The sequence below is a fragment of the Cucurbita pepo genome, chromosome LG20 (assembly GCF_002806865.2).
Source record: "Cucurbita pepo subsp. pepo cultivar mu-cu-16 chromosome LG20, ASM280686v2, whole genome shotgun sequence".
Taxonomy (NCBI): Eukaryota; Viridiplantae; Streptophyta; class Magnoliopsida; order Cucurbitales; family Cucurbitaceae; genus Cucurbita; species Cucurbita pepo.
Window position 1 is genome coordinate 6743928 of NC_036657.1, and position 23062 is coordinate 6766989.

At 35.6% G+C, this 23062-nt stretch overlaps 2 protein-coding genes across 4 annotated transcripts; one reads left to right on the top strand and one right to left on the bottom strand.

Annotated features, from left to right (window-relative positions):
* Nucleotides 1–1046: 1046 nt before the first annotated feature.
* LOC111782957 (E3 SUMO-protein ligase SIZ1-like) lies at nucleotides 1047–17292 on the top strand. Of its 3 annotated transcripts, none has more exons than XM_023663817.1 (17): nucleotides 1047–1249; nucleotides 1461–1513; nucleotides 2580–2660; nucleotides 4841–4883; nucleotides 5268–5340; nucleotides 5543–5705; nucleotides 5852–5982; nucleotides 6881–6958; nucleotides 7911–7998; nucleotides 8082–8157; nucleotides 8454–8527; nucleotides 8623–8730; nucleotides 9466–9627; nucleotides 14318–14422; nucleotides 14492–14572; nucleotides 14648–15860; nucleotides 16658–17292. In XM_023663817.1, the coding sequence occupies exons 2-17, from the start codon at nucleotides 1490–1492 to the stop codon at nucleotides 16795–16797; spliced, it is 2640 nt and encodes an 879-aa protein (XP_023519585.1). In that variant the 5' UTR covers nucleotides 1047–1249; nucleotides 1461–1489; the 3' UTR covers nucleotides 16798–17292. The 3 variants fall into 3 exon arrangements, with proteins under 3 accessions (XP_023519585.1, XP_023519584.1, XP_023519583.1); XM_023663816.1 differs by having other exon boundaries at nucleotides 1048–1249; nucleotides 1379–1513; XM_023663815.1 differs by having other exon boundaries at nucleotides 1048–1249; nucleotides 1390–1513.
* Nucleotides 17293–18359: 1067 nt separating this feature from the next.
* Nucleotides 18360–22312, bottom strand: LOC111783547 (transmembrane protein 209). Its single transcript, XM_023664471.1, has 7 exons — nucleotides 21945–22312; nucleotides 21579–21634; nucleotides 20568–21478; nucleotides 19863–20052; nucleotides 19481–19666; nucleotides 18988–19364; nucleotides 18360–18848 (listed from the first exon to the last, which is right to left on the bottom strand). Exons 1-7 carry the CDS (start codon nucleotides 22136–22138, stop codon nucleotides 18708–18710), a joined length of 2055 nt encoding a protein of 684 aa, XP_023520239.1. The 5' UTR covers nucleotides 22139–22312; the 3' UTR covers nucleotides 18360–18707.
* Nucleotides 22313–23062: the final 750 nt, after the last annotated feature.

The window sequence follows — 23062 nt, forward strand, 5'->3', positions numbered from 1 at the left end:
AAATTAAAAAAATTATATATGAAGTATTAACATCATATTAATAATTGTTCAATACTATTAATCAATTATAACTTTGCAGTTTTAATATAATACGTGTATGTTTTACCATTTTTGTTGATAAAATTATAATTAATTAAGTGATAATTAAATAACTTAATTTAATTACTGAAAATAATAAAATAAGTATAAATTAATCAGAATAATAAAATAGTATATTAAATAATTAAGATAGCATAAACTATTAATTATAAATATATTGGTTAAAATTTAACAAGTCTAAATAATATATTAATATATTAATAATTAATTATTTAATTAACTAATTAGGATATATTTTTTTACCGTTTCAAATATTAAAAACTCATGTTCATGGAATTTTAAATTCCTAATAATTTTGAAAAATGAAACAGAATTTAAAATTTTTAATAATAATTTTCTTATTTATTTTTAATTAACTAAAAAATAATATTTGGGTCAGAAATAAAATCTAATAAATAATTAAAAATAATAAGGTGATGCAAATTAAATCAATTTGAAATGAATTTACAAACTCTAATCTCAACCTAAATGGATCATACCATATCATAAAAGTTTTTTTAATGTAAAAAATGCAACTACAAATTATTTTTAATAATAAATTAAAGTAATATAAATAAAATAATAATATATAAATATTAAAATTTAAGTTTTTTAACCTTATATTATATTTTTTGTTTATCAAGTATTATTAAATTATTTACTTTGGTCATTTATTTATTTATTTTTTTTTCTTTGTGTAAAATAATAAAAAAAATAATTAAAAAGCAATTATTTGACTCGAAAATGTGCCCGGCTGGTTACTGATTTTAGGGGAAAAATCGTGCGTACAACATCTAGAGAAGTTCGATGAGGTGGCACAATAAGAAGCATTCTCTACACGTTATCTTCAAATCTGAGCCGTCGAATTAATTAAATATAAGAAATGATAAATGATTAAATAAGTTTAACGAAATGAAAAATTACTTACGAGTACAGCGTATCGCAGCCCGGACATGTTCTCCGTCATAAACCGGAATGGATAATCGCCGATGAGTCCGAACTTTGTAATTGGAGGGGGATTGGTTCTGGTTGGGGTTTCGGTCAAAAAGAAACACTAGCGCTAAAGGACAGGTTCGAGTGGAGAAGTCGGCGTGGGCGACCCGAGCGTTTCTTCATCAATATACGGATTTCAATTCTTCTTCCACTTTGTAGAAATCCAATTTTCCTTTAGGTAACTTCGCAATCTGATTTTACGCTATCTATTACTTCAATTGATTGGTGGCTTGTTTTTTTTTGATCAATTATGCTTGAATTTTGTATGTGAATCTGATTTTGTATTCATTTTGGTTGTTTTCATGAGATCAATCGCAGTTTTGAGGACCATGCGTTGTTGGTGTGTGTTGAGTTGCTGATAAAATCGTCTTTTTGGCTCATCTTCGTTGGGTATTTTGCGGGTTGTTGCTTCGAAGATATGGACTTGGTTGCTAATTGCAAGGTACTTGATAATCCTGGGTTTTAGTTCAATTTGTATTGTTTCAGTGCATGTTGTAATTTTTGTGGCTGGTAATTTGAATTTGGGGATACTCTACTCATTTGTCTTGTCACTTGGCTTGCTTCTGGATTTGTTGCTGTAATGTAAGGTTAATGTCGACTTTTGCCTCTAAAATGTCGTTTAGCTATATTTCTAGGGGATTTGCTCCTCTGGGTTACTTTTTCTTCTTCTTTATTCTCTGTTAGCTTGAGATGATTGGGATGGCACAAGTTTAACTTAGAGTTTGTTTTTTTACATTTTTCTAATTACGCTCTTGATGTTTACTGTGATTGCCGAGCACTGTTAAAATTCCATGAATTCAATCAAGTGGCCAGCCTTTTGAGTGATTGAGTCTTTCAAGCTCCCATCTCACTTGGATTACTGTTGAACTATTTTTTACTATCAAATTTAAATGTTCATATCTGTAATATTGTTGATTAAACTATAGCCTTGAGTGTTGAACTAAGAGATCATAGAAAGTTAGCGTGACTTTTGTTTTTTATAATGAACAAAATAGGTATAGCAAGGTTTGGCCAGTTGAGTATTTAGGAAGGATTACTCTAGTTTGATTAGGTAGTCGTAATACCATTCCATCTAACTGCATCATTTTTTCAGGCCATTTATATTTCAATGCAGTATAGGATTGCAAAGTTCAGAAGAGAAGAAGTCTAGTTTTGGCTTAAATTGAATGCAACTCATCTAGAACAATACTTTAATCTTGTATAGTATAAGATTGAACACATGTTTATGATGTTAGTCTTAGTTGTCCAAAAGTCCAGTTTTTCATTTTCGTTTTCTATTTGCTGGTTTATCTTCTTCATAAATTTCAAACTTCTTATTCATCATTTAAGAAACTCCAAAATTAGCATTACTAATTAAATTTGATTTTTTGGTGGTTGTAACTTTGGTTAGACAGAGTACATCTTTATCCTTCCTTGCATTGATTTTATTAGATCAATTTGGATATTATGAAGAAATTTTAATGCTACTGATTTGATTTCTACTTGTGATGTTTCATTTTCACTTGTAGGACAAATTGGCTTATTTTCGAATAAAAGAGCTCAAGGATATTCTCACTCAACTAGGTCTCTCAAAGCAAGGAAAGAAGCAGGTGAATTGTCTGAATGTTGAATGTTATTTTTTATTTTGATGAGAAACAGTCTTGTTGAGAGAAATGTAAGTAATACACAAGAATTCAAAGAGGGTTGAGGTGAATACAAAGGTCCAAAAGACAAGAAGAAAGCTATTATAAGAAGTCCTAATTGTTGGTTTCAGCATCATTATCTTGAACATGCTGTTTGATTCAAATTGTATAGTGGTACATTGGCAAACGTCTGATGGTGGTTTTTGACTTTTTCTACTTCTTGCGCAACATGGTGCATGAACATATTTCATTTCTGCTGGAGTCTGGATGTCACTCAAAAAAAAAAAAAAAAAAAGCTATATAAGGTTTTTTATGGTGCATTATAGGAAAATGTAAATTAAAATTTTATTTATAAAAAAATACAGAATTATGAACAACACTTTGTAAAATTTTGTTTATCTTTAGAGAAATGAGGGTTTTTGGTTATTTCTTCATTTATTTATGAAAGTCTTTTTTGAAAAAAAAAAAAGGAAAAGAAAAGAGGTTGAGGTTGTGAGGGAGCCTTTTTGACGAGGCACACTTTTCTAAAGCACTGTTTGGTGATTTGTTAAAGTTGTATTGTTTATACAGACGTTGAGGTTAGTTGGGGGAACTTTGGTTTGTCTAAGAAAGCACAATATCTTTGATGAGCCTATGCCAACCAGATATAGGTCTTTTAGGTTGTCACTTGGAATAAGAAAGTAGAATTCTTCTGGCAAGTAGGTACTGTGTCTTCTTAGGGGGCTTTTGTATTAAATTCGAAGAATGGGATTAAGAGTCCTTGAGTGAATTTCTGTTATTCCTAACTGTTGAGGCTGGATTAAAATTTCATAATCTTCCATAACTCTAGGAAGGAGGTTTTGCAATCCTTATGGGAATGCATGTGAGGATTTCGTTTGTTGTACCATAAATTCTTGAATTGAACTGAACTGAACTGAAGGTATGGGAGATATTATTGAAGTCAAAAGATTATCTTGGGTTTCTGCCAGCAGCATTCACTTGCTCATCTTGGATTCAGTTTATGTTCCTAAGTCCTTTGATGAATCTAGACTTCTAATGAACTACAAAGTTCAAATTCATGAATGCTTCAATTATGTACTTTCCGGATGGTGACTCCCTTTGTCCAGCAAAGAAAACAAAGATGTAGTTGTTAGGCCATAGACTTGTTCAAATTTTTATGCTGCAGTGCGGAAGAAAGATAGAATCGTTGGAGACGCAGAAACCACCAAATCTATTATCTTCAGTGCAGTGAATGGTGCTATAATAAGACAAATTTTCCCTATATTTTTGGTATATGCCTACTCTGCTCTCAATTAAGTTTACCTAAACTAAGATAGATTGACAGGTCAAATTTTATAATTAAAAAATTTGCCCCAGCATTATGAAGTAATACTAAGTACAAATATCCATTAAGATAATCTCGTTCTGATATTCAACGGACTTTTTTTTTTTAATTATTGTCCACATTTTCAATATAGAACAATTCTTGTTAAATTGGTTATCTTAACGATACATTTCTTTTTTCATATTTCAAAAAAATTAATTTCTTATGGCTACCCTCCTTCAGTATACCTAAACTCTCCTTTATTTCTTCAATGTAAAGAACTGAATATTGGTAATCCTTTATTGAAGGAGTCTCTTGTTTGAGTTGGTTGGTGATGGTTCCTTCTGGAAAATTTTCTTTTCCGTTGAAGAGTATTTTTGACGAAAATTCTTCCTCTTGTGGTTTGTATGATAGCAGGACAGCTTCAGCTTCTGGGAGAAGGGAGTCGTGACAAGAGCTGTGTGACTTGTTAGGACTTTATAACAATCCTTAGTGCATTAGTGGGAATTTAAATGTAGTTAGATGAGTTTATAAGAAGTTTGCTGAAAGCAAGAAGATGATAAGAGAAATTCAGAGGAATTTGGAGTATGTGATAGTTGGGTGAATAGTTATATTATGCATGTAGTGGCGACCTTAGTTTNGAGAATTTGATATCCATTCATTCTTTTTTGTACACTGACTTCTCTTACTGCAAATATCTGTGCCAAAGAGGAAAGACTAGAAAAGTTCAACGACAATATGATTCCATGCTTATCAAGTTCAGTTGTGCGTTGGTATATATTCTTTTGCATTACAAGTTGCAATATGAGTTGTGTTGTAGTGATTGTCCTGCATGTTTTTGTAGGACCTTGTTGAGCGGATACTAGCCATTCTTTCTGATGAGCAAGGTAAGAACTATAAATTTTCTTCTTTATAACCACACTTAAGTACAATCGACCCTTATAGGGTCCCTTCAATCATGAATGAACCTTAATACACTGGATTCTATTTCTCTTCGGCTGAAATATGTTGAAGGCCTTAAATATGTGCAATTCTGTTATGTTGATTGTTCCATTTTGCATGTCTTGGTTCAGAGTTCAATATATGAATGTTAAGGTCTTGTGTTCAATTCTTTTTGGTTAACTAAACGAAAAATTCTTTGGTTTCTCCTGGTATTATGCATTGATGACTCCATTGTTTTACATCTGTGAACTTAAGTTTTAGTTAGTTTATAGCTTGGTAAGACCTGTGTTTTCTGTATAATCAATATCTTTTGCAATTATTTGTTTCAGTTTCAAAAATGTGGGCAAAGAAAAATGCTGTTGGAAAGGATCAAGTGGCAAAACTAGTTGAAGACACGTACAGGTTTGTCTTCTGGTGTCATATTTTTCTTGACAAATTTCGTTTAATTCAATAATTATTCACATGTTTATGTTTCATAAATATATCATATCTTGCATTCATCTCAAGTAGTGCTTTCTTTTTCACATTTTTTTATTCCTTTTGTATGCCCAACTGTCATCTTTTATTTGTTTCATCTTCTTACTTATTTGATTTTCTTACACAGAAAGATGCAGGTTTCTGGGGCCACGGATTTAGCTTCTAAGGGTCAAGGTGTCTCAGACAGTAGTAATGTGCAGGTAAAAGGTGAAACAGATGACTCTTTGCAATTAGATACAAAGGTTCGATGTCTCTGTGGAAGTGCTTTGCAAACAGAATCAATGATTGAGGTCTATCAAACCATTCCTTTTATGCATTTTTCCTCATAAGTTCCTCCATGTTTTTATTTATTTATTTATTTTGATCCCATTCATGGTTCCATCTGCCTTGAAACATCAGTACTTTTGTTCACCAGTCGTTTTTTTATTTTTGGCAGTGTGAGGATCCACGGTGCCAAGTATGGCAGCACATTAGTTGTGTTATAGTCCCGGAGAAACCTACGGAAGGAAATTCACCATACCCTGAACACTTCTATTGTGAGATCTGTCGACTCAATCGTGCAGACCCGTACGTATCTACTACAGTTGTATTTCATTTAGACTATTGGGTTTCGTATGAAAAAATTTAGTTTATAGGCTTCTTATTTGTGGAATTAGGGGGTACAGAATATATGTTTGCATGTGTTTTGTAATCCATTCCAATAATTATTTTCTTTTATTTTGTCCTCCCCATGTGGATATCCATATGGATTTGTGCAATAGAGGGTTATGAGGTTTATTGTTTGCTTGAAAGTATCTTCTTCCTATGATTTGATATTATGAAGTACAAACACTAAAGTTTTGCTAGTGTGTCCGTGTCAGACACTTGGACACTCCAACACTTGCTGGACATGTATCAAATACTTGTTAGTGCAACAAATATGTTAATAAATATGTTAGACACTACAAAGTTGAAGTAGGTCCAACATTTACTAGACATGCATCGAACACTAGTTAAGTATACCAAATAGACACATATATGACAAAAATAATAAATTTTGAGCGTAAAAGACATCAAACTAATTTTTAAGCATATAAATGCATAAACTCATTGACTTTGATTTTTCATCGGGTATAAAAATGATATGTATTTGAAAAAATTTATATTTTAATGAGCATGTTCTTGTCGTGTCATGTCCTAGATTGTAAAAAAGCACGTATCAGCATGTCCATATTGTGTTATAAGTAGCTTATGTTGTCGACATAAACTGGCTTTATAGGAAGCAGAAATATTTGAAAATGAAATATTAAAAATACTTTGGTGAAGGGCATGATTATACAAGAACAGTCTACTTAGGATTGGATCAGTTTACAGTAACCTGTATGTTCATTAAAGCAATTATAAACAGTTTCTAATAAGAGTTAATTAACTAATGTTGTTTTGTTTTCTTCTCTGATGATGTATTTTCTAATATTCTTTTCTACAGTTTTTGGGTTTCAGTTGCACATCCTCTGTTTCCCGTAAAGCTGATAACCACAATGTCTACAAACATTCCAACGGATGGGTGAGTTCACATTTATTGACTTCTGATTCAGGATATTCTGTATCCCACATCTCTGGAAAAGAAAAAGAAACCTGAAAGCACCGTTTTTATGTGTGGATACAATTGTTAGTTTAAGTTTAAGTAGTATGTCATTTCTGCTGTTTCTTTTTGGTGTTGACTCGGTAACATCTCATGAAATTATTCACTTCATGATATTTGTGGACTAATTTGAGCGCTCCCTTGTAACTTCACTTAGCCACAGGTTTAGGCTATCCTCTCCTTGTTTTTGCAGATTTCATTATGATAGTGAAACGTCCTGTTTCTTTTAAAAAAAGTTTAGATGATTATATTTACATTTTAAGAGTTGGAAGTAACTTAAACGAATGATGAAGGATCAAATGCTGGAGAGGATTATCTCAATTACTGAAAAGTGCAGTTTCTTTGATCTACACTTGACCAACCTAAAGCATTTTATATGCCATTAAGAAGTTCTCTTTGGGTTTATATATGCAAAGAGGTTTTTGAGGCTTTTGGTACAGTACCATTGCTTTCATCATTTGGTCGTAGAGTTACAACAGCAGGTTTTTATCATAGAGGAGGTGATGAGTTATTATTAATTTTTTTGGGGTAAGGAACTGAGCTCGTGTCAACTTTGTTTCCAGGTTATGAATTTGGGAGACCATTTAACATTATTAGTTATGTTTGCAGACAAAGTATTTGGTCTTCGAGCCTACATTACTTAATGTGGAAGTTTCATAGGCATATCTTTATTTTTACATTTCTACATTCACATTATTGCTTTACTTGCTTTTGATCTTGGACATACACTTTTGATTGCTGATGTATGAACTATGCATGTGGTACCCCACCACTTCTATTTCAGTTTTAATGTTGCACTTTTCCTCACATCCCAGAGTGTATATAAAATGGTTTTCTGTATTGTGCATGATGGGCCTCTTGTACAAATTTGTAGTACAAATCCAATGCAGAGTGTGGATAGAACGTTTCAACTCACGAGGGCAGATAAGGACCTACTTTCTAAACCGGAATACGATGTTCAGGTTGGTTGGTGCATCATATTATTGAATCTCTTTCCCTGTAAACTGATTGATTTCTTGAACTGAGTATGTCTTGATTATGTTAGGCCTGGTGTATGCTTTTGAACGATAAAGTTCCATTCAGGATGCAATGGCCTCAGTATGCAGACTTACAAATTAATGGTATGTTATTATTATTTTTTTATAAGAAACTTAAGGCTATGTTATTAATTTGTCTCTCTATGTATCAAAACTGTGATTGCCGGTTTTGTGATTGTACATATCTATTTATGTATCAAAACTATAGTTGCCAATTTTGTGACTACTCATCTATCATATTTTTAAGTATGTAACTAAGTACGTCCACCTTTAATTCTTGATAAATTAGTTGTTGCATTACGCATGTATGATTGAGGATCTCTACTATGCAGTAGGACACTTCATTTAGTGTTGAGGAACAAATTTTAATGGCTTCACAGGTTTGGCTGTTCGTGCCATTAATAGACCCGGCTCTCAACTTTTGGGGGCTAATGGTCGTGATGATGGCCCAATTGTAAGTTCCCATACTAAATTTCAAATTTCCTTTTTTCTACTGGAACCATTATATTTTCTTCAACACCTATCTTTCTGACTCTTTTGTTCTGTCAGATCACAGCATGCACGAAAGATGGAATGAATAAGATAACATTAACAGGGTGTGATGCTCGAACTTTTTGTTTAGGGGTTCGAATTGTGAAACGACGCACTGTTCAACAGGTTATTTTTTTTGGATCAATGAAATGCTCGGTTCTCTATAAAAAATAATTTTTTTGGGAACCATTGTTAAATGTTTGACTAGGTTTTGGATTCTTTTGGATATCATTTTGGACCACCTTTTTTTTAAAAAAAATTTAGCTATATTTAGAATACATTTTTTTAGCGGTGCAGTTTTCTAAGACAAGTACTTCATTCTTATACATTGTGTCATTTCTTGTTCTGTATGCATCTCCATAGAACTGAACTTACCTTTCTCATTAAGTTACTAATTTCTACAGCCATAAGAAAATTTTGTAAGGGGGGACAAATGGTGATGAAGGCTTCTTGGGTAGATGGGTTGTGGTTACTAACCCTTTACCTGGTGGTGGTTTAGGCATTGAGATTGTATTTATAAGAATGTTGCTATTAGGAAAGTGGTGCTTGAGACTATCTTGAGGGATAAGCATTTTGGGCATTATTTGTGAGAGGTAGATTGAAATTGGGTGCGTGAGAGAGGGAGATGGCTGGAAATAGAAGGCTAAAAAAGAATATTGGAGGTTTTTCTCACATTATAAAGGAGAGGGGAATGGAACATGTTACAAATGCGCACATGTTTGTTTTCTTTTTCATTTCTACTTTTTTTTGTCTATTACAAATGTTGGCTTTTGTTATCACTAGTATCTCATTTCTACTTTTCTTTTTAATTTTTTTTTAATCTCTATGCACGTTTGTTTACATGTGTTTTTTTTTATTTAGATTCTAAGCATGATTCCTAAGGAGTCTGAGGGTGAACGTTTTCAAGATGCTCTTGCTCGTATTTGCCGTTGCATTGGTGGTGGGAACACTGCAGATAATGCTGATAGTGATAGTGACTTGGAGGTTGTTGCAGAATTTTTTGGGGTTAATCTACGCTGTCCTGTAAGTCTCGTGCCATTTACTGAAAGACGTTATTCTTCTACATCGTATTATCATCCTTATCATTTGAGATATTTGTGAGAAGGGGGAGGAGGAGAAGTGTTTCTCAAGCCTTTTATGTATTATGCTTATCGCTATTCTTTTTCTCTTTGAAATGTTAAACACTTTAAATTGGTTCACCGGAGTTGGCTAATGAAATTCCAACAGAGGGAGAGGATAGCCAAACCCCAAAAGAAGATCACAAAAACTCTTCTAGTGCACATTAAGAGAATTCAGACTATCACTATTTTGTTTATTTGGTAAGAAACTTAGCTTTCATTGAAATAAAATGAAAGAATGCATGAGTGCATACAAAAAACAAACCCACCAAAAAGGATCCAATACAAGCTACAAGAATGGACTTCAATCTATAAGAGACTATGACCAAGCTGGTAGTTATAAAAAGTTCGATTAATGGACATGCATAAAGAAGAATTAAATATAGCCAACTGTATAAGCTTCTAATATCACTCAACCCCTCTAAAGATCCTATTCTTCATTTCATGTGAAATTCCTCACAAAACAGCAAAAAACAAAAAGCTTGATTCAAAACTTCCCCTCTTATCCAAAAAAGGAGGGTGCAAGAGAGCCTCCTCAAACTAAAAACGGCACTCTGTTATGAGCTCACAACTTCAAAAGACCTGGAAAACTGGCTCCAAAAGGTGGCGAACTTTGACTATCATTGTTAAGAGTAGCAATGACATAAAATCTGCACCAAGTAGGCAACAAAAAATGAAATCATCCAAAGACAAGAAAAGAAACCTTTTCCTAATTGTTAAAATTGTTGTTTTCTTTCAAATCACATGCTCCTGAAGAAAGCTCTCATACGTTGTACCAGATTTTTGTTTCTTCTTTAAAATGACAATCCAAAGTGATGAATATCAGGAGGTGGGTTTTATCAATTGGGAGGGCGCTGTGCCAGTTGGTAAAAGCATGAGATTCCACATTCGATCAATAAAGTGGCATTCCAAGTTCAAGAAAAAATGGCTTTGAGATTTAGCTTCCTTTTCACAAGGGAACACTGTTTGGAGGGAGAAGGGTGCAACAAGGGAGTCTTCTTTGGATATTGTCATGCTTGTTAATTCCCACATAAACAAGTTCCCACAAGCAGAATTTTACCTTTTAGGGTATGTTGGAGGACATGCTGATGAGGAAACATTTCTTCATTGTCAAAAGGAAGTTGAATAGGCGTTCTCTTTTTCAGAAAGTGTTAAGGATATTAAGAATGCTTTTATAAAAGCACATCCCTCCTATTATACAAGAAAAAAAAAAAGCTCAGCCATTTCAAGTGCTACATTTTTCGATCTTGACAATGCTACAGACAGCGATTTTATTTGAAGGAAAATGCATTCTTATTGGGAGCTTTTGCAAAAGAATCCAATTGGATGGACATGGTTTCATTCTCAAACAGGAAGAAATTAGAGTGCTGCTCTCTTTAGTTTTCCCTCATTTCTTCTACTCCCTTAGTTGACAAGGGTATTTCAAGGAGAGTAATTTGTTCAACTGTGGAGGTTTCCAAAAAGTGAAGTTTTCGGGGGAGATTTTGATTCTAATGAAGAATCCGTAGTTAGTCCTAGTAGTAATCTCATTTGGAGTTCAATTCTCCAATTGTCCTTGCAAGAAAAGATATCAATGAACGAAGCTATTGAAGGATCTCTGTGTAATTTTTTTCAAGAAGAAATCAAACCTCTTTTGAAGAATTTGTCTTTTGTTGCCTTCATCTCTTCTTCATGAAGATGCATTAGAAGATACAAGACAAATTCAATCATCAAACAATAAGCTCTTGAACTTTACAGAAACAAGTCATTTTGGCCATAAAGAATCTTGGATCTAATCAATCACTCGGTTCAGATGAATACATGACAAAGTTCTATATCTTTAGAGGAATTGAGGGGGAGCTTATGATGTGTGGCCCCTTGCAAGGTTCTCTGGCTCTCTCTGGGTGTCGATAACAAAAAAAAATTGTGTAATTATTTCCTAGGTCTTATTCTTCTTGATTGGAGTCATTTCCTTTAATTGGACTCCTTTTTTGACTCCACGGCAGAGTTCGACAAAAAATATCGGAACATCCTTAAAAAAGACATTATGAGAGTGTTCCAGGATTTTTCTTAAGACCCGAATCATAAATACAAGCTTAAACGAAATATACCTATTGCCTTTACAAGATCATAGCTTGAGTTCTTTGTGAAACGTTAAAAAAGTTCTTCCCTCCACCATCACTAAGGATCAATATTCATTTGTGGATTGTAAACGAAGTTGCCGTGGTTAAGCTTGACATCAAGAAGGCCTTTGGCAAAGTTGAATTGAGTTTTCTAGATTTAACCCGTGACTAAAGGCTCTGGTGAAACATGTAGAAAATGGATCAAAGGATGCATATCCTTGCCAAATTTCTCCATCGTTATTAATGACTGCCCTAGTGGGTAGACACATGCCCAAAGAGGCCTCAAGCAAGGTGACCCACCCTCTCCTTTTCCTTTTGTCTTTATTTTTTTTCACAAAAAACATGAGGTATAAGCATAAATTAGAGTCAAATCCTTTTTGTCATTATCAGTTTGTGTTTTTTTCCCCAATAAGAAACATGAGGTACAAGTATAAAATAAAGCTGAATCATTTTTCCATGTTAGATGTGTCTGGCAGAAATATGTTTGAAAATGCTCTATACACATGTTTGACATATGAACATGTGTGTGCGTTTTTTTTTATATATATAAAATTACATCCAAAGTATCACATTGAAAACCCGAACCTCTCAAGCAATCAATGATGTCATGGGTAGAGGTGGTTGACGATGGTGTTTGGTCAGAGACGATTGGGGGCAGGGCGATGACAAAGTTCATCAATAGGGAAAGAGATTGAGCAAAGGTGGGTAGAAGTAGAATTTAGGAAGGGGGAACGGAACAGATTTGTGAGGGTTAATTCCTAATGGTTTTCTTTAATAAATTTTATTTTATGGGGTTTCAATGTGCTGTGGGATTTTGTCTTTTTGGGCTTTGAGTGGGCTCATGGGCTTTTATGCACCGTTTAAATTTTAAACTAAATTCAATGGACACATAATCTTCGTTCACTTTTTATTATTATTTTTTTTTAATAAAAGATTTTCTTTATTTTTTGTAAAAGAACTAAAAGTAATTTGGGTTATAATCTCTGAACAGTTTTTAACCTTTTCATCAATCAATGAAGTGTAAAGTTTATTTCTTGTTTTAATAAAGAAACTTCGTTCTTGATGGGTCTTTTTTTTCTTTTCTCATTTCATTTGGTAAGTTTTCTTGAAAATTGGAACTCCATATGAGAGAAGAGCTTCCAAGCTTCTTTAGTGGTAATCTTGTAAGTGGTTGCTACTGGGGAGTCGTTTTTTGGATATTGTGATGCATGCGAATACTCTCGTTTATAAGTTCACGCAATAAGAATTTTACTTAGGGTATCTTGGAGGACATGCTTATGAAGGAATTATTGCCACAATACTCTGATCATCTGCAAATAGGAGATTACATTGTTCATGGATGGATATTTCATCAGTGGCAACTGTTCAAAAAGTACAACTAATCCTACTTCCCCTTCCTCTTTGTGGGATTATTCTGGGCTTTGGTTGGTCTGTGGTTCTTCCCACTGATAATGCTTGGTTATCTTTGATCTTACGTGATCATCCTTTCCGTTATGCAACGGAGATGCTTTGGCTTTGGTTTCATTTCAACATAGCCTTTATTTGGTTGCTATTGAATGAGAGGAGCTACATAATTTTCCTGATAAGAAGACATAAAAAATTCCATCCAAATCTCTTTCTGTTTCGGCTTTATCATGGTGTAAAAATGTCGCCCCCTTTTGCAATCATGGCATGAGCACTCGTTTAGTTAGTAGGAGGCTTTTGTAACTTCCTTTGGATTGGGTTTTCACCCCTGTATAATTTCATTATATCAATGGAATTGTTTCTTGTCCTAAAACAAAGTGGTGATAATAATAATTGATGATCATAATACGGAGATCGAATTTATCTTGGAAAATAGTTCGGAAGCAAGTGACTGGTCTAGTGGATCATATAACCGTCTGGATATGGAGAACCTATGGTTCACGGTTATCTGAGTAGTGGTTCTGCTCACTTTTAACTATCAATTTTTTAATTACCTTTACCTTGGGCAATAAAGTCAATCATGTTGCAGTATTAAGCTTTGTTCATGCACCATATGCCTATACCATGTTCCTCACAGTTTTGAAGAATATACCACATTTCAGATGGATTCTGAAGTTGCAAGGTCTAAGTTATTTTTGCAGTGTGAACTTCAGGTCAACGAACAAATGTTACAGAGACTTGACATTGGTTAGATGGTTTCACTAACTAAATTTTGGTTGTTAAACTGAAGTGAGTGTAAATGCTTATATGCGATACCCATCAGCTTGTAATTTGGTCAATTCTAATTGGCTGACTACTGGGTATTACTGATGTGCATGCATATCCACTTCCACAGAATTATTTTTGCAAGGAACATTGTAGCAAGAATTACCTTTATTACTGTGCAATCAAGGAACTGAAGCTTGAGTGCGAACTCATTTTTCAGCTAGAATGTTCTTACATCTTTTTGGATACTGGCGTACCTTGTGTTGCATAAATCATTTATTAATAGTAATCTGCATTTTTCCTTTCTGTGCTTCTGTTCTCTAGATGAGTGGTTCAAGGATGAAGATTGCTGGACGATTTAGTCCTTGTGCTCATATGGGATGCTTTGATCTTGAAGTGTTCGTAGAATTGAATCAACGTTCAAGGAAGGCAAGTTGTTACATCAATTTCTGATGCAAACCTTGTTCTCATATTTAACTGTTTGTATTTTTACTGCAGTGGCAGTGTCCAATTTGTCTGAAGAACTATGCACTGGAGAATGTTATCATAGACCCTTATTTCAACCGTATAACATCTATGGTAATGCGGTAGGCATTCTTCATCTACGTTTTGACAATGAAATTGATTTAATGATATAATATTACGGTTTTACAGATGAGACATTGTGGAGAAGATGTTACAGAAATTGAGGTTAAGCCTGATGGTTCCTGGCGTGTGCGGTCAAGAACTGAAAGTGAGCGCAGGGAACTTGGTGATCTTTGCCTGTGGCACTCCTCTGACGGCACTTCGTGTGTTACTAATGAGGAAGTTAAACCAAAGATAGAAGCATCGAAGCAGATAAAGCAGGAAGGTGGATCAGATCGTGGTCTGAAACTTGGCATCAGGAAGAATAGTAATGGATTTTGGGAAGTCAGCAGACCTGAAGATATCAATACTTTCACTTCTGGTAGTAGATTACCGGAGAATTATGGGGGTCATGACCAGAAGATTATCCCAATGAGCAGCAGTGCCACCGGCAGTAGGGATGGTGAAGATCCAAGTGTAAACCAGGATGGTGGTGTAAACTTCGATTTCTCAACCAATAATGGGATTGAGATGAATTCCCTGTCCTTACATGTTGACTCAGAGTATGGATTTACTGAACAAAATCCTATTGCTCCTGTTGGTGAAGTCATTGTTCTAAGTGATTCAGATGAAGAAAATGACATTTTAGTTTCCTCTGGAACTGTTTATCAGAGCAACCATACAGATGCAGGTGAGATTTCTTTCTCCATGCCACCTCCTGGACTCGCTGATGCATATCCTGAAGATCCAACTCTATTATCGGCTGGAAATTCATGCTTGGGTCTTTTTAATTCCCATGACGATGAATTTGGCATGCCTGTTTGGTCATTACCCCCTGGAGCTCAAGGAGGTGCTGGATTCCAATTGTTTAGCTCTGATGCAGATGTATCAGAGGCTCTAGTTGACTTGCAACATGACTCCATTAATTGTTCCACCATGAATGGCTATTTAGCTACCCCAGAGGCAGCTATAAGTCCCGCTTCTCTTGTTCCAGGTTCTTCAATTGGTCATACTGATGGTGAAATGAATGACAGCTTGGTTGATAATCCATTAGCTTTTGCTGGTGATGATCCATCTCTTCAAATATTTCTTCCTACCAGGCCTTCAGTTGCCCCTATGCAGTCTGATTTCAGAGACGAGGCTGATGTATCAAATGGTGTTCATACTGAAGATTGGATCTCTCTCAGGCTTGGGGGTGATGCAGGCGGTAGCAATGGGGGGGAGTCCACAGCCTCCAGGGGTTTAAATTCAAGACAGCATATTCCATCAACAGGAGGCGAAATCAATTCATTGTCTGATACTGGTTAGTTGTTCTCCGTTTTCCCTCCTGTTAGTGTGAATGCGAATTGTAGTTACTGCAATGTTTTTCCTTTTAGTGTTTTATTTTTCTTGTTCCTCACTAATGTCTTGTAACTTTTCCTATATCAGTGAAAACTAAAAAAGGTTATCTATTTATTTATTTTCCTTTCTTTTGGACCTTGACTTCAGACCATGTTCATTTTCTTTTGGATCTAACAATTTCTTAAGGTGCAAATTATTAATCTATAGTTTTAGTAATTAGCAAATGACATCTTGAAAGATGGGAATGCTACAAAAACTGATAAAGTTCTTAATTAGAATAGCTAAATTTGTTGGGACATATTTTTCTATCCTCAACCAGGAGGTTAGAGGTTCAAATTCTGTCTCCTGTTTGTTAGAATTATTATTTTTATTATTGTTATTTTGTGATTTTTTTTATACCAAAAGCATGCACATACCCAAAATTGGGTTCTTGCAGAATGATTTGTTTATGCATACATATGGTTTTCTGGCCGTTTTTCATTATCTTGCTCATATACTTCATTAATAATTTTAGAAAGAACATGCCCAAAAGATCTCTGAAATTATACTCGTGGAGAACCATTTTGTAACTCCCATTAGCCTTAGCAGAGGCTCTACTCCCCCTTGTATATTTCATCAGAATTAATGAAATCATGTTTCTGTAAACTTCTTTTAAAATCTACAGCTGAATTCCAGCTGCTCTCGTTTCCGCATTTGTATTTATTCATAATTCTGATGTATTGTTGATTTTGAGGCTAACTAGTTATATTCTTGCATCAGCTTCTCTGCTTCTTGGAATGAATGATGTTAGACATGACAAAGCAAGTAGGCAAAGATCAGGTAGTCCTTTCTCATTCCCTCGCCAGAAACGTTCGGTCAGACAGCGGATGTTCCTTTCTATAGACTCCGAGTCAGAGTAGGGTTTGGACTTTAGGTGACCAAGAATTGTTACTGCTCTCATTTGAATTTTTTTCTGGGGATAGGCAAGACCGTACATATTCATTTTGGTCCATCTCATCTTCAAACTTCAAAGTATTTTCAATATTTTGTGGGAAAGAAAGTCGTTACACTCATTGTGCTCATAAGCGAGCCATCGCCGTGAAACGAAACTAGCGAAAGGAATCTGGCCAGTCATTTGGGAAATAGGTAGATATGGGACATCTTACCCCAACATCAACTCTCTTCACTCCTGACGGCTAGTCCTGAGATGGCTGGCAGGCTGGTAGGATGGCTTGTGTGTGTAGTGTGCGGGGTTAAACTGTACAGAGAGATGTGGTCACATATGAATTGGGTAGCCGTCATGTAATACAAATTTTTTCCTCTACGATGAGAGCAATTAGCTGTAAATAGCTTTGATTGAGATTTAGTTTATTTATAGAAATTAATTTTACACCAGAATGCAAGTTTTAATGTTTTACTTGGCCTAATCTTTTCTAGATTTTCGAAGGGTAATAAGGTAGTGCTTCTTTCATGGCAGAGTCTTGGTAAAGGTAAAGAGTGGATGCTTCTCTTTTTGTTGCTAATTGTTCGAAAATACTTCGAAAATCGTTAAGGAATTCGTCGTGTATATCTATTTTCTAGGTTGTTTCTAAATATATCTTTAAAAAAATTTCATTATGAGCCAATATGATGAACAGGAGTATATGTTGTAAAAATAAGACCAACAACCCAATGATTCCCTCGAATGGAGGGTGAATGAAAATTAAAAATCTCTCAATTGTTGGGACATGAAACACATCGGAGATCCATGTGCAGGTATAGAGAGGTATAGAGGTTTTGTTGAAATTGCAAAAAGTAAAATAGAAAAAGAAAAGTTTTGTTGAGATTGCCCAAAACAATAACTGTATCACAACCGACTTGATGGAAGCCACCATAAACATCTCACACATATTGAACATATGATACGTGCAGAGGACATGTATTACCATACCGAACACAAACTTCTAACCATGGTGATAGTAAAGTTACTTGGGGACATGTATTATCATACAGAACACAAACTTCTAACCATGGTGATAGTAAAGTTACTTGGTTAGCTTAGATCGGAGTTACTAATTACTCTTTATACTAGTCTGAATTCCTCAACATCCAATTTCATCGAGAAACATTAATTATTGAGGATAAATAAATATCTCGATATATCTATTTTATCTCGTTTTTTTTTCTTTCCAAATCAAGGTAATTTCATAGAACATATAGATCATTTGGTATTTCTTTTCTAGCACAATTCAAGAGATTTGTACGAAATTAACGGAATTCGGACAAAAGTCTCGATTATTATTATTTTTTTTTTCCTCCTCGCATTCAATGTTTCCATTATTCAAATTATTATTTATGCAGCTAATAGATCCTATTGAAATGTTTAAATAGGTTTTATTATCATGATAGTAGATGTATTATCTATAAGATTTCACAAAATAATTAGTTTAAAAATCCCTCCAAATATTTTTGGCTCTTTTGAGAACGCTTCTACATTGTATCATTAATAAATTAAAAGTGTTTTTATCAGCCAAAAGCAATGTCAAATAAGCTTTTAAATGATCCACTCAAGCTTAAAGTTCAATACCTATAATGATACAGCCCGCCAAATAGACTTCTAAAATGTTCTACGACAATTTCTCCCTGTGGATCCTTGGGAATTGTGGTCAGTACAAAACTATCGAAGAACTCAGACTAGAATACATGAACATTCAAGCTGGGAAACTAAAGTTAGAACGCAATTTCCCCAGGATACATGTTGTACATATAAGCACAGTTTGGTGGTTTCACGTAACAGCCAGTAAGCTTATGCAATAAGAAGACTGTTGAAAGCAATACCACAGTTACTCACTCAGTCGACTGGCTCTGGATTCAAGACTGGAAGGATTCTTAGAGCAGACGAACCGAGATGCATTCCCCGAATAATTCCACCGTATCCAACCTTGACTCTGTGACACAGAATCAATATGGAGTCCCACAATGCTGTTCTTCCCTGAAAACAAAGATCTGAACGGTTACTTTTATCCCAATAATGTTTCGGAGATTCGTAGTAATTGACATTAGTTTCGGATTGTACACATTCGGTATTCTACGATATTGAACAACAGATAAGACGCTCAAGGGTTAACAACCTGAAGGGAAAGCTGAAGCTTCTTGTCCCAATACAAAGAGAAAACTGGAGGACTTTTCTTTCCAACAGCCAGTATGCAAGCTCCGGGGTGAATAACGGAAGGAACGCCATATATAATTGCTACGTACTTCTCGGGAAACCGTTCTTTTGGAGGCAGAACCCCCAAGAACAAAGGATTTTTGCTGGACTGAGCCCCAGCATAGGTTGAAGGATCCACATGTAGCATCCACTTTGGATGCTCTAGGAAAGCACAGAATAAATATAAGAGTAAGTGAGAATCGGTTGGGAGCTCAAGTGTCCATTTCTTGTTCTTCTTATCGTAAACCTCTCCAGTCCCGAGATACTCGTAATTCTTCAAGCAGGTCCCTTCAGAAAGATCTGTAGAATTCACAAATTCATTGTTAACTAAAATATATTCTACAAATTTTGGAGATCAAAAAGACAGAGGGAAACTGGAAAACATAATAAACTGATCATCCAAAGCCTATGCCCACCTTTGATTCTTTGTACTGCATAATCTGCTCGAATACTACTTTGAGGCAGTAAGCCTTTGACCCATTCACCCTTCATCAAAGCAAGGAGTTTCTGGTACTCTGTAATGGCATCAACACACTCCTGCATCACCGAAACTAACGGATTCTGCTGAGGGGACTGTGGTGCGTTTGCCAGAGGCATCTTGACTGCATTAAAGGTGGATGATTGTAAAGCAAAACAATTACTATTATTATCATTATTACTACTACTTGTATTATTGTTATAGAAAAGAAAGCTTCGTTTATTGAGACCAGTGAAAAAACAAGCAAATCAATTATAACCAGAGGCCTATAAGAAACAGAAATTCTTGAAACTTCTGATCGAAATGATGGAAAGCCTTACTTGTAGAGGCATCAATGGATTGCACGAGAGTTGCTCGTAACTGGTGAAGGAGTCCATTTTCATCAAGGGTCAATGTTGGTTGCCATTCATTAGTCCTGTCAACCGAAGACACAGTGGGAGGGGATTCCGCTGAGTCGCCTACAGGACTTATAGTAATTGAGACACCAAGTTTAGCAGCCACTTCTTTTACCTTAAAAAATCAAGAAGTTTAGCAGACTAATAAGGTGTAAATGATGTGCAACCTACCAATATCATGATCATTAGATTTGAAGTTCGGAACACCTCAAGCAACTACGAAAATATCACTCTCAAACACAGTTACAAATCAGCCCAGTTTGAAACTCACACATATAAATCTTCATAAGGAGATGTACAAGGAACAAAATAGGAATAAATCTTCTATATGCATTGCTTCCACACAGCTGCTGTCTCAAGAATGCACTGAGGGTTTATAAAAGAACTAGAAAACGAGACTTGAAAATTAAAATTTTCCATTATACAGGTTAAACTATAGGTTATAGCACATGTTCATATATTTTCTGTTATATATAATCTATATTTGCACCAAAAACTTCATTATCAATGAGTTAACGTGCCCAATATAGAATTCCTAAATTTTGGTGGCCTTCACTTGAGAAAACGATTGAAATTTCAGTCATGGAAAATGAAAATTAATTACTAAAGCACAGAGTAAAACAACCATACCTGAACATGACTGGTTTCAATCTTTTCAACAAGAGGATTAAGCAAAGTGGAAGAGACCCATTGCCTGAGACGATCACGCCATTCTTCAATTTGAGGATATACTCCCAAATGCTTGAAAGCTTCAACCATTTCCTCCATAGACATCGGGGAGGGAACATCACCCTCTACCTTCTTAGGGGGAGTGGTGAATTTCTGTGAACTCGGCGACATCCTTACAGGCCTCAAGGGAGTACTTCTGGTAGTTCCAGAAGTATTAGCTGAAGTAGCCACAGTACTAGGACTGGCAATACCAACACTGCTGATGGTGGGGGGTGGAGTTGCTAATTTTCCTGCAGACTCAGTTAATTTTTCATCTACTTCAGCAAGGAATCGTTCAAAGTCTTCTTCAGATGTAATTTCTTTCAGAGAGGATACTCGCTTGCTAGACCACGGGGTACAAACCACTGACTCCCGTCCTGATGAACTCTGCGCAGAAGGCAGGGGAGAGGCCACTCCAGAGACAAGATACAAGGAAGAAGCAGAACCCGGAGATTTTGAAGGTGTTGCGAAAGGCTGCATTTTACTTCCACTGGTAGAGTTCAATTTATCTATGTTTCTTTGAGATGAATAACTAAAATTGCCAACTGATTGATGAAGAGGAACAAGAACATCAGAAGGTGATGAGTAGGGCTTAGATTTTGGAGGCTTTACAGCTTTTTCAGATGTCCCATTATCATGCTTTGGTTTTAATCCCATAAGCCCCAATTGACGCTTGGAAAGAGGTGTTTGATCCTTGGTTCCTTTAGTGGCAGTTATAACAGACACAAAACCACTCAATCTTTTTCTATACAAGGATATCGCTTTGAAAAAAGCTAAGACTGTTCCCAAAAAGACTAAGCCTACCGCAGTCTGTACAGCCTTAGCAGACAAATCTGAAGCATAGAAAAATAGGATTTTAAACAAAATCAATGCAGCCATGGGAGCTCAAGTTCAAAGCAGACATAAACAAATGGGAATAATCTAGTAGCTTACAGGCTGCCTCTTCAGGAAAGTTTTTGAGCTTCAAATTGTCGACAATCGCATTTTCCCTTCATTGATTCAAGGGGGAAAAAAATGGCATTAGCTTCAGTTTACTGAAAAACAGAATCCAGAGCATATAAACAATATCTAAGAACATCTTCCAGCACAACTCTTCCTCAAGTTCTCCTAATTTATCATACACATTCAAGACAATCATCCATAAAATCCTCATTCAGAACTAACAGAAAGCTACGGAAGATTCACAGGAGTTGGAGCAGGAACTAACGGAAAGATTCACAGTCCACAGAAAACAAATATCACAACGTTCACAAAACTCAAAAACACATAAAAATGAAAGCGCAGTAGATCAAATCGTACCAGGAAAGAATACGAAGGAAGGCAAATGCAGACACGGAGGAGAGGGAGAAGATGCAGAGGAAGGTGAACTTCGAAGGTTGGAGGCTGTTGGTGGTTAGAGCGGCGGATAAGGCCGGGTTTTGGTACGCCGAGAACTTCAAGGGCTTCGGAGAAGGAGAGCCGTCGGCTCTTCCTCCATTTCCGACTGCTGCCATTCGTATGGATCAGAATTTGAGATTCAATTTAGGGTTTCCAACACAAACAAGGTTTTGATTACACTATGGCAATGAGGAAGATAACTCAAAGATGTTCATCTTTTCGGCTCGAGTCCCCTGCGCTTGAAAATGCAGTAAAACCCCCCATAGCTTCCCAAGCTTCCTCTCTTTCTCCCGTATTGGTTAACACATACATACACACATACATACATACATATGTATATATATACTCTGAGGGTTGGTGCCAAATGACACAATAGCACTTTTGAAGGCAGCGGACTAGCGATTGTGCGGCACTCACTTTCCAACGACAAGTGAGCTAACCCAATTTGTTCTTGCGTCGCTACGGCCATGGGACGTATGATCGAGCCTCTAGCCTCAGTTTTAAAAGAAGGTTTTAGAAAACGAGGAGAGAGGGAGAGATTTTAGAAAGAGACATTATATAAGCAAGCAAGAGAGAGATAACAATCGCTTAGCATATATAACCTTGGGTAGGGAGAAGTTGACAACTAGTCATATCCGCTATAGTACATTATGAGGCATTTCATGTCTGGCAGGCCTAGACATTATATTTTTGAGGCGTCATACGCCCTAGAACTACAAAAGAGTAAAAACACTAGAATGAAAAGACATAACAAGGGTTTGGCTTGTCATGGACATGCGGCCATGAGCAACACGCCCTGGACGAGCATGGCCGTGACACCAAACTCATATCGAACCTGGACTTTTAAATTAAGGCATGAGGCTCTACCCAAGTCTTTTGTCTATCTTTTGCCTCTATCTCGTTTGTCTTGTCTTGACATTCATGTGTCTGAATGGGTGTCACTTGAAGATTATCACCTTGTCTGTATAGCGTGGGCCACAACCTACTCTCGTATGATATGGTTGTGACATTTTCTCCCAATGTTTTTTTTTTTTTTTTCT

Coding starts and splice junctions, on each gene's coding strand:
- LOC111783547 (XM_023664471.1), bottom strand. CDS start 22,138: ATGGCAGCAGTCGGAAATGGAGGAAGAGCCGACGGCTCTCCTTCTCCG. Junction 20,053..20,567: donor TTGAAACCAGTCATGTTCAG/GTATGGTTGTTT, acceptor TGATTTTTTAAG/GTAAAAGAAGTGGCTGCTAA. Junction 19,365..19,480: donor TGCAGTACAAAGAATCAAAG/GTGGGCATAGGC, acceptor TGAATTCTACAG/ATCTTTCTGAAGGGACCTGC.
- LOC111782957 (XM_023663817.1), top strand. CDS start 1,490: ATGGACTTGGTTGCTAATTGCAAG. Junction 8,528..8,622: donor GTCGTGATGATGGCCCAATT/GTAAGTTCCCAT, acceptor TTGTTCTGTCAG/ATCACAGCATGCACGAAAGA. Junction 14,573..14,647: donor TCAACCGTATAACATCTATG/GTAATGCGGTAG, acceptor ACGGTTTTACAG/ATGAGACATTGTGGAGAAGA.